Source organism: Hirundo rustica, chromosome 3, assembly GCF_015227805.2.
Source record: "Hirundo rustica isolate bHirRus1 chromosome 3, bHirRus1.pri.v3, whole genome shotgun sequence".
Lineage (NCBI taxonomy): Eukaryota > Metazoa > Chordata > Aves > Passeriformes > Hirundinidae > Hirundo > Hirundo rustica.
This window is the reverse complement of record NC_053452.1, coordinates 101,251,689-101,265,927: the sequence shown is the minus strand read 5'-3', so window position 1 is coordinate 101,265,927 and position 14,239 is coordinate 101,251,689. Positions and strand designations below refer to the sequence as shown.

At 39.1% G+C, this 14,239-nt stretch overlaps 1 protein-coding gene across 7 annotated transcripts in view; it reads left to right on the top strand.

Moving 5' to 3' along the window:
• KIDINS220 (kinase D interacting substrate 220) overlaps positions 1-14,239 on the top strand; it is a 78,837-nt gene that overhangs the window by 25,355 nt on the left and 39,243 nt on the right. For all 7 annotated transcript variants that reach the window (XM_040057654.2, XM_040057652.2, XM_040057656.2 and 4 more), the window contains 9 exons: positions 16-180; positions 1,532-1,711; positions 2,052-2,217; positions 4,209-4,360; positions 6,733-7,022; positions 10,654-10,794; positions 11,406-11,649; positions 12,380-12,468; positions 13,318-13,462. In XM_040057654.2, coding sequence (XP_039913588.1) covers positions 16-180; positions 1,532-1,711; positions 2,052-2,217; positions 4,209-4,360; positions 6,733-7,022; positions 10,654-10,794; positions 11,406-11,649; positions 12,380-12,468; positions 13,318-13,462 — 1,572 coding nt within the window. The remainder of the gene's footprint in view (positions 1-15; positions 181-1,531; positions 1,712-2,051; positions 2,218-4,208; positions 4,361-6,732; positions 7,023-10,653; positions 10,795-11,405; positions 11,650-12,379; positions 12,469-13,317; positions 13,463-14,239) is intronic.

The following is a 14,239-nucleotide window of genomic DNA, read 5'->3' as shown; positions in this document are numbered from 1 at the left end:
GTATTTATGTTGCAGGACACTTGTCTCCCACGGAATCTGATGGTGACATGCTGGGCTATGATCTGTACAGCAGCGCTTTGGCTGATATTCTGAGTGAACCAACCATGCAGCCACCCATCTGTGTAGGCTTGTATGCTCAGTGGGGAAGTGGAAAATCTTTCCTGCTTAAGAAACTGGAAGGTAAAAACTTGATTTAGTCTTTTCAGTACTTCCAATCTATCTATGAAAAGCATCACATTTGAGTAACTAGTTTTTGTGGGGGTTGTTGGTCCATGTAGTGTTGTATCTGGTCTCTGTTTCTATGATGAAAGGATTTATATTTTACTGTGGTCAGATCATCTGTAGATTGCTTTGTTCATTTATGCAATGACAAGCCAGCCTTTAAGTGTTTCTGTCTATTTTCCTGTGAGTTATTTGCAGCAGTGAATCTACCCTTTAGGTGCTGCAGAAAGTCTGGCTGCCAAAGTATGCCTTTCTGGGCCTGTTTGTGTGTCACATCAGGTTCCGACCACTTCTACTGCAGTATTTATTTATAGTGCATCTTATGTGTCTTTTTAATGCTTAAGAACAATTATCAGGCTATCAATATTTTACTCTCTGTAGTGTGTGTTCTTTGCATCTAGTTTTTTTCCCCTTTCCTCTTTCTTACTTTGAGTTTTTTGAACTTTCTGAAATGACAGGAAGACAGATGCAGTATATGAAATGAATCAATATTTTTCCTGGTGGAAATAGGCATCTTACTTAGTTTTAGCGTTTTCTTATAAAGAGTGTTTTTCTGAGATTTTTCAATATAATTCAAAGTAGTTCTACCAGTCTTTGTGTTTCTTACTTTCTGTGATTTTTTCTGTTAGCCAAAATGAGATCTCTGCATTCATTATTTTCACCTTTTAGTCCATGTCATAAACAAAAAGCGTATTTTGACTGTGATATTTATTACTGATGAGCTCTTACATTTCTGAAACACTTTCTCAGTGTTTTCTTCCTGTTCCTCATTCCTGTTTTCATCCTGGATTGTGTATCTATTATTTCTTATTTAGTAGAACCTAAGTAAGTTCCTTCAGGAATTCCTGTTGTAGTAAATAAGAATCAACAAACAGAAATAATACTGCAGCCTTCACATGCCACTCTTATATCTGACTATTTGAGGAACACAGTCCATGCTTCAGTGATTGAGATTTTGGGGGTTGGGTGGTTTTTTTGACAGGTATGGTGAATTTATTTTTCTTAGTGTTATAAAATATGTTTTACACTTTTGAAGGAGGATAGGAAATGGCATGACTTTTAATATGCTTTCAAATGTAGAAAATCTGCAGCAAAGAATGTGAGTATTGTATATTTAAATGTTTTCATTCCTTGCATTGATGAAAACTTAGGGTTTTGCACTAATGTTTGAAGAAGAATTCAAGCATCATTGTCTTTTTTGGATCAATTATTGGGATAAGTTATACAGTCTGCTGAAAAAGTTCCTTTCAAAAATGATCTGTTCTTGAGTGACTTCATGTGTTAACTGGTCTTTGTCTTTTTGTTTCAGATGAAATGAAGACTTTTGCAGGACAGCAGATAGAACCCCTGTTTCAGTTCTCCTGGCTTATTGTATTCCTCACACTTTTGCTGTGTGGAGGTTTGGGTTTATTGCTTGCTTTCACAGTGGATGCAAAGCTTGGAATAGCAGTGTCACTCAGCTTATTAGCTGTTCTCTACATTTTCTTTAGTAAGTCTTATGGGCAATTCATGAAGGTTTTTATCTATTTTGGGAATTAAATATTGCTCTGTAGATATACTTTGCCATTCAGAAAAATACTAAAGGGTTTTGTAGACAGTAAAGACCCTTCATTTTGTGTATAATTTGTGAGAGGGCATTCTTGAGAACAAAGAAGGATTTTGTTTTTTAATTTCTTTGTGTTACTCTTACCATTCTCATTTTTATTCTAACTGCTGAAAGTTCATAACTTTTTTTACAGAACTCCATGCTTTATCTGTTCAAACTTCATGATTCTTTCAGCTGTCAATGTTGATTGAATTAAAACCATAACAACTTTTTAATATTTTAGCTGTAATTTACTTTGGTGGCCGGCGAGAAGGGGAGAGATGGAACTGGGCCTGGGTATTAAGTACAAGGTTGGCAAGACATGTTGGATATTTAGAATTGCTTCTCAAACTCATGTTTGTGAACCCGCCTGAACTACCAGAGCAAACCACTAAAGCTTTACCTGTCAGGTTAGTTATTTCATTTATTTACTCTTGAATAAATCAGTCAGGCTCACTCTGATACTTCTCAAACTGTGCGTATTAATGTACACGTTTAGATTCATATGAAAAGTTTTTGAGATTCCTTTTTGAAAAACAGTAGCCCTAGAAGATCATAAACTTTTCAGTGTGAAGAAGATAGTAGTGTTTTCAAGAAAAACTATCTGCCAAAGTTGGTGCTTTTTAAAATTAGGGATTTTGGTTATTGTAGTAATGAAAATTCATACCAGATAAAATAAGAATTTTCTGGTATAGCTTGTTGTGTATTATGTATGTTTAATGCCTGTTCCACTGATTACTTCTGTTAAATAAGCTGGCAGCTCATGGCTTGGACAGGAGCACTCTTTGCTGGGTTAGGAATTGGCTGGATGGCCGGGCCCAGAGAGTGGTGGTGAACGGTGCTGCATCCAGCTGGGGCCAGTCACCAGTGGTGTCCCTCAGGGGTCTGCTGGGGCCAGTTATGATTAATATTTTTATTGATGACATGGAAGAAGGCATGGAGCCTTTCATTAGTAAATTTGCAGATGACACTAAGCTGGGAGTGTGCGTCGACCTGTTGGAAGGACAAAGGGCCTTGCAGAAAGACCTGGAACGGTTGGACAGATGGGCAGAGTCTAACAAGATGAAGTTTAATAAGTCCAAGTGCTGAGTCCCGCACTTTGGCCGCAATAACCCCCTGCAGCACTATGGGCTGGGGACGGTGTGGCTGGACAGTGCCCAGGAGTAAAGGGACCTGGGGGTGCTAGTGCCAGCAGCTGAACATGAGCCAGCAGTGTGCCCAGGTGGCCAAGAGGGCCAATGGCATCCTGGCCTGGATCAGGAATGGTGTGGCCAGCAGGAGCAGGGAGGTCATTCTTCCCCTATACTCGGCGCTGGTGAGGCCACACCTTGAGTGCTGTGTCCAGTTCTGGGCCCCTCAGTTTAGGAAGGACGTTGAGATGCTTGAGCACGTCCAGAGGAGGCAACGAGGCTGGTGAGGGGCTTGGAACACAAACCCTGTGAGGAACGACTGAGGGAGCTGGGGTTGTTTAGGCTGGAGAAAAGGAGACTCAGAGGTGACCTTATCATTCTCTACAACTTCCTGAAGGGTGGCTGTGGTCAGCTGAGGGTTGGTCTCTTTCTCCAGGCAACAACAGACAGAACAAGAGGACACAGTCTCAAGCTGCGACAAGGGAGATATAGGCTGGATATTAGGAAAAAGTTTTTCACTGAAAGAGTGATAAAGTACTGGAATGGCTTGCCCGGGGCGGTGGTGGAGTCACCATCCCTAGAAGTGTTTAATAAAAGGCTGGATGTGGCACTTGGTGTCATGGTCTAGTTGAGGTATTAGAGATGGGTTGGACTTGATGATCTTGAAGGTCTCTTCCAACCTAAAAATTCTGTGATTCTGTAAGGTTTGGGGTTTTTTTTCCTCCCTGTAAGCAGAGCATCGGTAGAGCATCAAAGCTTCTAGTTTACCTGAAAACAAGAAAATTTATGCTGTGTGTTTCAAAATTTAATTTACTTCTATTGTTTAAAGACTTCTGTTTTGGCCTCATGGTACTTTTATGTGATCTTGTGTTTCTGTAATTTTTTTAATCCTCTGTAAATATTTAAAAATAGATCAGAATGCAGTTTGAAAATGTTTGTCAATATTACATTTTGGCATAAGATATTATAAAGATGATATAATAAAGATATTTTCATGTTTTTACTGTCATCTGAGGTACTATTAGTGATGTGAGAATTTTTATCTTTTTAAGAAATCAAGTTTTAGAATAGAAAGTGGGACAAAGAAAAGGTTGATAAATGGAGAAGTAGTTAAAGTCATTGTAGATTTTTTTAGAAATTAATGTTTTACATTTTGTACCACTTAAAAAACTTTTAACTGCAGAGATGCAGCAAGACTTTGTTTTAGTTGCCAGAAAATATTTAAAGTTTTCTGAAGTATACAAAATACATGTTTTTTTTTTTTCTTTCAGATTTTTGTTTACAGACTACAATAGACTGTCCAGTGTAGGTGGAGAGACTTCACTGGCTGAGATGATTGCTACCCTCTCTGATGCATGTGAAAGGGAATTTGGTTTCCTAGCAACAAGGCTATTTCGAGTTTTCAAGACAGAAGATACACAAGGTTTTTTTTGGTTTTTTTTTGTTTTTTTTTTACCTGAATGACATTTACAATTATTCCATTTCAGTGCACTGTTACCAGGGCTTCTGTTTTTTGCATTATAAGCTCTTTTTAGAAATCGTTGTAGCCATGCAAAAATTCATAAAGAAGGGGAAACTCTTTGTTTGGAAGAGAAAAAGTGCCCTATTTTATTTGGTAATCTTGATTTTATTAATATAATAATACTGTGAAGTATAGTTTTCAAAAATATCAAAAGAAATGTATATTTACATAACATCCTCATAGATGCAGCATATTTCCATAGCAATTAAGTCATTGTGTCTGAGTCTGATAAAGGGAAATGGATGTTTTTGTGTATTGCTACAAGAGGTCTGTTTAGTTTATTAGATTTTAATTTAGAGCTTATGTAAGTGACCGCTACTTATTCTTGGAAATAATAAATGTGTGGAACATGTTGGTCCAATCCTATAAGTTGCTGTGATTAGTTCTAATAAGATGGGATGAAATACACCAACTTGATCCAAACAGAACAAGCTTTTTTGTTCTGTTTCATCTGTAGATTTCTAGAAAAATGAATACACAGAATAGAGTATGATATTGAGGAGTTCTTGAGCTTAATTTTCAGTTAATTGAGGACTTGTACTTTAGATTTAGTATGTGTCAGTTACTTCTCCTTTCTTTTTGTCTACAAATTGAGGAATCTGTCACCTCTCACGAAGTAAAATGTTTAGACTTGTCTGTCCTGCAGAGGGTGGAAAAGACATGCTATGTTTGCTATGTTCAGCTGTGTGCTGAACACAGCTTACTCCTCATTGTTCCTTTTCAAATTCACTAAGTGTTCTTTATGGAAGGGATGTGTGGATTTTTTCACCCTTTTTTTCCATGTTAGGTTCTGCAGTTCCTCTCCTTAATCTCAGTGAAACAGTTTTCATGATGCTGTAATTTCTCCTGAAGTTGTCTTGGGAATAGCAGTGCTTGGGAAGTGTGGGCTTCTTGTGATTATTTGCAGTCATTGTCTTTTCCCTTTCATTTGTAATCTTACATTCACTTGTATTCTTTGCTCCGTTGCCTTCCTTTTATCTAATCTATCTATCTATCTATTATCTATCTTTGCCTAATTATCTGTTTTATCTATTTGATTATTTTGCATATTCTCTCCTTTTCTCCAGTTGCTTACAGGTCCAGGGTCATAGGTTTACTACCTGTAGATGTTCACAGAAATTCCAGAGGTTTATTTTTAACCTTCTGTATGTTAATTTCTTTTATGTCTGTAAACTTGCAGACTCACCACCTCTTTACACTATCATTTCATTGCTCAGGGTATTTAAATGTCTCTCTAATCCAGTTCTGTCTCTTTCTAGTAAGAGGATGCTTACATTTCTACTTATGTCTAGAACTGAATCTAGTTATCTGAGCTGTTCCCCTTTATTTCTTGCCCCTCACTTCTGTCATTATGCATTTCTGTTGCTTTGTCCTGCGGCACAATCCTATGAATCACTTAGGCCAGCAATGTGAAAAACCTTTGCAGCTCATACCTTGGTGTAGAGAATAATAGGGGCCACGTATCAACTTTGGGTATTCTTTCTACTTAGCATATTAAAATTTTGATTTTCCCCCTGCAGTTCAAATACTGATTTTTAGCTGTCATAATTTTGCTTCAGTTGATTGCTATTCTGTTGTTATTAACAAATGTGTCCAGAGGATAGCAATCATCTAGATCTACCAGTGGATCTGGATCTGTACAGGTCCTAAGGACAGAGACTGCTGCCTTGGAAAATGGTGTTTCTTTGGTCACAGATTTAGATGTGCTAAGCTCCAGATGCAATATTTGCTTCTTTATTATCAGTCCTCTTGAAGTTAGGAGTTCTGTACTCTCCTCTGGGGCCCTTGTGAACTGACCAAACCATATTTGCTGCAGTTTTCCTGTTCATGTGTGTTTTAGCCTGCAAGAAAGGATGGCCTCAGGTTGCAGCTTGCAATTTTGGTTTAGTTCTTCAATGGTACCATTACTATTAGATTATGTAAGTACCAGGTTCCAGTTAAAAACTGGGTAGTTCCTCTACTGTTGTCCTACAGTTTATTTACATAAATACACAGAGATGCCACAAAAGGGATGATAGCACTGATACAAAACTACAATTTCCATCCAGTGTGGTTTTCTTGAAATGATGGAAATAAACTGAAGATTAAAAGAACATCTCTGCTTCGTCATTTCCAAGAATTTTGGCAAATAATAGATTTTCTTTCCACTGGTTTGTGACTGGGTGGTAACACTGCAGTAAGCTTTTGTGCCAGTTAGTGTTTTATGAGAAGTATAGATTAAGTGAATAGATTCTTCACTCACCTGTACACTAATGGCAATACTTGTTTCCTAGGTAAAAAGAAATGGAAGAAAACTTGCTGCCTCCCATCCTTTGTGATTTTCCTGTTCATCTTGTCTTGCGTTGTTTCTGCGATCGCCCTGTTGGCGATTTTTAATGTGGAATCAGCCAACATGACAGTGAATGTTATTCTCATAACAGTGACCTGTATTGTTGGTTTGGCCTTTTTCTTGAATTGCCGCACGTGGTGGCAGGTGATGGATTCAGTTTTGAATTCTCAGAGGAAACGCCTTCACAGTGCTGCCTCCAAGCTTCACAAGTTGAAAAGCGAGGGGTTCATGAAGGTGAGCATTTTTATGAATTGGCCCTTAAAAGGAATTAAATAACCGCCCAAACATGGAGCATTACTAAGTTGGGGCACCATTAACTTAATCAGTCCAAGTGTCACAACAGAAGAATGAGACTTGGTGAGCTTTTACTGCATGGAACACTTCTGTGCCCATGGTAATAATGCTTAGTATATGAGATCTGTCTGCTTAATCATGAATGTTAAGTTTGGGGTTTCAGTTTTCTGATTTTATTTTTGCTGGGAAGAAGGTACTTGGAAAACAATTTTCAAATACCGTTATTTAGTAAAAGCTTACTTTATATCATAAGATTAGAAAGAATGATTTTGAGAATCTTCTAAAGGTGTAAAAACAAGCCTAACTTGGTCTGTGTGCAAGACCTCTTTGCTAGGAAAGTAAGTGTAGCACTGAAAGAGCATTCCAAAACACTCCACATATTTAATGAAAAATGGTAGAAAATACTATTGTTTTGCTGTCCTGTATCTATAAACTGATAAATATACGCTCAGGCTGTCATCAGATATGCTATATGGTCTTATTTGAAAGTAAAATGTAGCATCATGATTATTCACTTTGTAGATTACAGCCATTGTATTGTATAAAAATCTGTTGTACAAATATTTTTCGTACAGTCATAAAATAGTTTGAGTTGAGAGGGACCTTTTAAAGGTCAGCCAGTCCAATCTCCCTGCAAAGTTTTTAAAACCATTCCCCCTTGTCCTTGCAAAAGGCTCTGCTAGAAAGTTTGTCCATGTGTTACTTAGAGACCTCTTTAGGTACTGGAAAGCTACAGTAAACATCTCCCTAGAATCTTCTTCAGGCTGAATAATCACAATTCTCTCAGCCTTTCATCACAGCAGACATACTCTATCTCTCTAATCATCTTTGTGGACCCCTCTGAACTTGCTCCAATATGTTGGTGTTGTTCCTGTGCTGGTGAGTGCAGAGCTGGATGCAGCCCTGCAGGTGGGGTCTCACCAGGGCACAGCAGAGGGGCAGAATCCCCTCCCTCACCTGCTGCCCACGGAGCTTTGGATGCAGCCCAGAGCACGTTTGGCTTTCTGGGCTGTGAGGGCACATGGCTTGGTCACGTCCAACATCTCACCCACAGCACCCCCAAGTCCTTCTTGGCAGAGCTCTGCATCTGTTCATCGCCCAGCCTGGATTGATACCAGGGATTCAGTACACAGGTGCAGGGCCTTGCACTTGGCCTTGAATCTCATGAACACACATCCTGAGGTTGTTCAAGTCCCTCTGGATGGTATCCTGTCCCTCAGGTGTGTCAACTGCACCACTTATCTTGGTGTCATCTGCAAACTTGCTGAGGATGCACTCGATCCCTTCATTCATATCATTAATGCAGCTATTAAATAACACTGGCCCCATGCAGACCTCTGAGGGATAGCACTTGTCACTGATGTCCATTGGGACACTGAGCCATGGCCCCTTTTTTTATTTTTTGCATCTCTTGACGAGTTCAGCTTCAGCTGTGCCTTGGCCTTCCTTACCACCTCCCCTCACAACCAGACTGTCTCCCTATACTCTCCCTACCATACCTGTGCTTGCTTCCACTGCCTGTGCATTTACTTCTTGGTCTTAGGTCTGACCAGCGGGTCTCTACTCAGCACAGCCAGCTTTTAGTCTTCCTTGCCAGTTTTCTTGTACCTGGGGATTACAGGCTTTTGTGTTCCATGGGAAGCATCGTTAAATGATCTGCCAGCTCTGTTGTCCCTTTGCAGTTTTCCAGGGGTCTGGTGAGCTAAAAGTTTGTTTTCCTAAAATGCGGTATGCTGACTACTCCTTTCCTGACCCATATCCCTCAGGACTGCAAGCTTCTCCAGTGTGTAATCGCTGCAGCCCAGGCTGCCTCTGAGCTTGACATCCCCAGTCAGCTCCCTGACATTAGTGACCATCAGGTCCAGTGTTGCTCCCCTTCTGGTAGGGCTTGCCTGTTACCTAGCTGAAGAAGTTATCTCCATGTATTCCAGCAGTGTCCTGGATTGCTGACAGCTCATGAGGCCGTATTTCCAGATGGTGGGGTCATCAAAGTTCTGCAGGAGGATGCAAGCCCATGAGCGTGATGCCTCCTGTAGCTGGGACACAAAAGCTTCATCAATAGGCTCCCCTTGATCTGGCCTATTACAGACACAAACCCCAAGGTGTCATTTATTGGTCTGGTCCATGCAAATTTTTACACACTGACTGCGCCAGTTTGTGGCTGCTTCTCAGAGACATCTTTTTATGATCTCTCCATCTCTTGATGCAGAGGGCAGCCTCTCCTCCCCTCCTTCCTCTCCTGCCCCTTTTGAACAGCCTGAAGCTATCAATAGTTGCAATCCAGTCACGGGATTCATCCACCAGGTTTCTAGAATGGCAGCTAGGTCATAGCTTTCCAGCAGCATGGTGGCTTCCAGTTCCTCCTGCTGGTTGCCCACTCTGTGTGCACTGGGTAGAGGCACCTCAGCTGGGCTGTCAGCTGTGTCACCTTCTTAGAGGAGCACCCTTTAATTTCTTTGAAGTATTTTCAGTGGTGTTTTCCTGTTGGCTTCTGTTACCTCTGGAGTTCCTGGCTGATCTCCATAAGACTTTCAAGTGTGCTCTGGTGTGGCCAGCACATGTCAGATGAGGGTGCTCATGTATCTGGCACTGTACCCCTCTAACCTTGGTGCATCATGCCATAGTTTGCTATGGGCAAGCCTGGTAGTATCCCTCTCCCCTGTCATGTCTTGTTGAAAGACATGACAGCAGTTAAACCTGCTGGCTCCTGGTCAAAGGCTGTCTTTGCCCTTTGAGAAAGATGAATCCCTTCTGATGCCAGTGTGCCTGGTGCCATGTTTTTACAGCACAGAAGACCTGATTATGTCTTGACACTGTGCTTCTTGACAGTTGTTTGTTGAGTGGTATTTATCTGACATAACTTCAGCCTTTTAGTAGTTAGGTTCACTTTTTGTAATCAAAGAAGAGAAGTTTGTATTTCGGGAGAGTTGTTCATCTGTTTTATGTCATCTCATTGTGTGCATTCTAATGAATCTACTGGTTAAGAGGTCTGATTTTTATGTCTGCCTGTTGGCTGCCGATGTTAGGGCAGGCAAATTCCACCTTAGTTTCTATGTTATGGGTGGTTCTTACATGTGTAACAATGTTGAAAAGCTTAACAAATCTTGACTTGTGTATCTTGAATAGCAATGACTGAGCATTAGAGTAATAGCATAATGTGCTTGGCTGGAAGGCAGATGGAAAATTTTGCTGTACATTTTATGCAAAGCAATTTTTGGAGGACTAGGTGAAGCTACAAATGCTTTTTTATTTACTTCTGAAATAATGTTTTACTGTGCATAATTATTATTTTCATAAATAACATTGTAATGGATTTTAAATAAGGATTGTTTGTTACATCAAAGTTGCATATATGTTTCTGCTGTACATTTTTGTTCAAATGGGATATTAATATGTTGGAAGTGATATTTTAGGACTTTTCATTTCGAGTACTTGTAAATTTATTCTTGTAATCTTACTGAAGTACTTTTGGGAAAAATAGCAATCTGCAAAAAGGAAATATATGTATTTTTATCAGTTTTAAGTATTATAGAGATAATACTGATTCCTTCTTTATTTTTTATTTTTATAGGTTTTGAAATGTGAAGTGGAACTGATGGCCAAAATGGCAAAAACCATTGACAGCTTCACTCAGAATCAGACAAGGCTTGTTGTAATTATTGATGGGTTGGATGCTTGTGAACAGGACAAGGTTTTACAGATGCTTGATACTGTGAGTTGAATCATTTTATAAAGATAACCACTGGATTATATGCACGATCTCTTCCACAGATGAACTCAGATACATACAGTTATCGTGTGTTCTCTGTAAAAAGAAGGCTGTGTTGTAGTAATTAATATTTGTGTACAGTGGCATAATGCTAAGAGTGATGGGTTTTAAAAGTTAAAAATTAAATTGCATCTTAGTACTTCTGAAAAGGTTTGAAATTATCAAATATAAATTATGGAAAATAATTATTCTGGTGAGACAAACTTAAAATGTTTGGAGAGTTTTTCATATTTACCCTTGGAGTAGTTTAGAGGAAAAATACCTAAATGTTGGATATTTGTGGGGGGCTGGGACATTACTGCATGATACATCCTTGGTGATGACTCCACCTGTAAATTCTGCTGTTAAATTGTCGAGTGTGCTTGTTTCTAACTGTGGATAAGTTCCTAATGGTAGAGAGCTCATACAGAAGAAGCTGACATCTCTATACATCTCTTGGCCTGTCAGGTTTATTCCTTGAACAGAATGAATATAAAATGTGGATCCAAATGTTCAAATGATCTGCAGCTACAGTTAGTTGTTACTAACAAGGTGTACTATCTGTTTTTTTACAGGTGCGAGTCCTGTTTTCAAAAGGCCCATTCATTGCAATTTTTGCAAGTGACCCACACATCATTATAAAGGCAATTAACCAAAATCTCAACAGTGTTCTACGTGATTCAAACATAAATGGCCATGATTACATGCGAAATATTGTCCATTTGCCTGTTTTTCTGAACAGCCGAGGGCTTAGTAATGCAAAAAAACTGATGGTAGCTTCAACAACCAATGGGGATATTCCTTATGCAGATAATGCAGGTAAGGTTATGCAGGAGGGTGATAAGAGCATTACTGTTGGAGAGGATGAAAGAAGAAAACTTTACAAATATGATTGCTTGGCAAAAGATCCTAACAGCATGAAACCTATGAGTGAAATAGAAATGAAAGCAAGCTTTGAGTTGTAGGATGCCAGGCTTGAAGACAGTGATTGCGTTAGCTGAAGGCCAAGATCCCTGTTGATTGAGCAATACCCCTAACAGACAAAAGGATGCCAAGGGTCTGAGGGGGAGGGGCCCTGCCAAGGTGGCAGGGAAAAGGAGTCTAGAAACTAGCTTTTAGGGTTTGGAATGTGGCACAGTATGGTAATGTAGTAGTTCCTATAGGCTGTATGTAAATTCTGTAGCATTTATGTCTTGTACTGGTTGGTTAGTGTAAACTAGAATATTCAACACAGAAGGAGATATAACGTATTGTAACAAGAACTGAGCTTTTTTGCTCAGGCATGCTTTTAGCTGTGGCTGGCAGCTTAAGTAAAGCTCTTGCACCAATGAACTATGCAATAAACCACGTTTCAAGAGCTGCCCTGGACTCCAGAGATCTTTCATCGTCATCCCCACTCTCTCTCTCGCACACATTACAAAACTGATGATCCAAAATCTGGGTTTTGGAAGAAACTGTTTAAATAATTGACAGATTATTAATATTATTTTTATAGGTCAGGCAAATATATATGACTGGAGAAAATGCCTCTTTGTTTTCCTTTCAATAGGATTGCATGAGGAGGTTGACAGGAGAGTTTCTCAGAACAGTCTTGGAGACATGACCAAACTTGGTAGCAAAACTGCTCTCAACAGGCGGGTGAGAAGGATTTTTAGTCTAAATAGAGATACTGGTAAAATGATCCATGTAGGAAAAGTCCATTTTTAAATCAGTAGACTGATGCTCCGTCAGAGAGGAAGAAGTTTGCTTGCTCGCCAAAGTATTCTTTTCCACAAAAAAATAAATACAGCTCTCTATGAATGCTGAGATGATGCAGCAAATCTGGTAGGAGCTATGATGTGTGTGTATATGTGTATATTTTGTGGGGTTTTTTGTGTAAGCATGGTACCAGTTTGTTGCAGGATGTTGCAACAAGGGGCAGTAATTGAGTAAATCAAAGAATTTCAAGTATTAAGTACTAGACTTGTACTGCAATGTCTACCACATTTTTCCTGCTTTTTCTTTCATCTGGTTGAATAAAAAGTATCTAGAAAGTTGTGAAAAGTGACACAGTCTGAGGATTCTGAGGTTTTTGAGCTGCCGTTGGTAGAGACTTTGGAAGTTTTGTAGCAGAGGAACCTGATGGTCACTTAATTTTTACATGTAATTAATAAATGGATTGTATCAACCCTTGGGGGAGACAGTAGGAAGCGATGATGGAAATGCTGAAAGTAGTAATCTTACAAAATATTTTGCTATGTCACTCTATTTTGCCCTGTCAGAATTGATGTGGAAGTAAAATGTGTAACTCTTACCACTTCTTGGCTTCTGTGGAAATAATATTCAGCTTTTACACAGCTAAATCAGAATTAAATTATTTTATGTTTGATATTACCTGTCAGCCTCACAGACTTACAAAGGCTTTAACTTGATCATCAAGTAAAGCTGAAAATACATAAAAGCTTTTGATACTCATCAGTATTCCTTGGGTTTTTGTTTCATTATCAGGATACTTACCGAAGACGCCAGATGCAGAGAACCATTACCCGCCAAATGTCTTTTGATTTGACCAAGCTGTTGGTTACAGAGGATTGGTTCAGTGATATCAGCCCTCAGACCATGAGGAGGTTGCTAAATATTGTTTCAGTGACGGGTAAGCGTGATATGCTCGTGTGCAATAAACAGGAGTGTGTTTTGGCTGCTGACTTTTTAGTCTGTAAACTAAATCAAACAAGTCAGTCCATGTGTTGCTTTTAAAAATCCTTCTGAAGCAAACTCTTCCAGAATGCAGGACAAAATTATAGGCCATTCTATGTAGAATTTGAAAGATACATAATATTTGTTGTTTCATTGACTTCAGTTGGGAGGCAAATGGTTCCAGTCTACATTTTTATGAAATTTTGTATTTTTTGATTTTGACACGGGATAAGAAAATGCTGTTTTCCAGTGGTGTGAACAAAGATTGCAGTGATGACATTTGAAAAGGTAGGCTGTGAGGGGAAAACCAGGTATATATCATGTTCATTTTTGCTATGAATATTTGGAGTCCTTTTTCCCTAAGTGATTGTGTGAAGCTGATGAAAGGATTTTCTCACTTGATTTTCTTCAGAAAAACGCACTCAAGACATTGGTATCTCTGAAGTTTAAAAACTAGAAATAACTGGAAAGGGGCTTATGGAGGTTTAATAAAAACATGTTTCACGTAGTAAGTGAATGGGGAATGATTATGTACTGTCTTTGCTATTCCAGACACTAGAAGGCACTGAGTAGCCCTACAGCTGCCCAGAACAAAGAAATTGAGTTACTTTTCACACTGGATATAGTTAAGAGCCTAAATCTGAAACAGACCTCAAGTTCTGGGCTAATGTTTTAAATAAGTGTGCTGTCTCTTAGCTTGTCACTGCAATTTGTAGCGTGTTACCTATCTTGT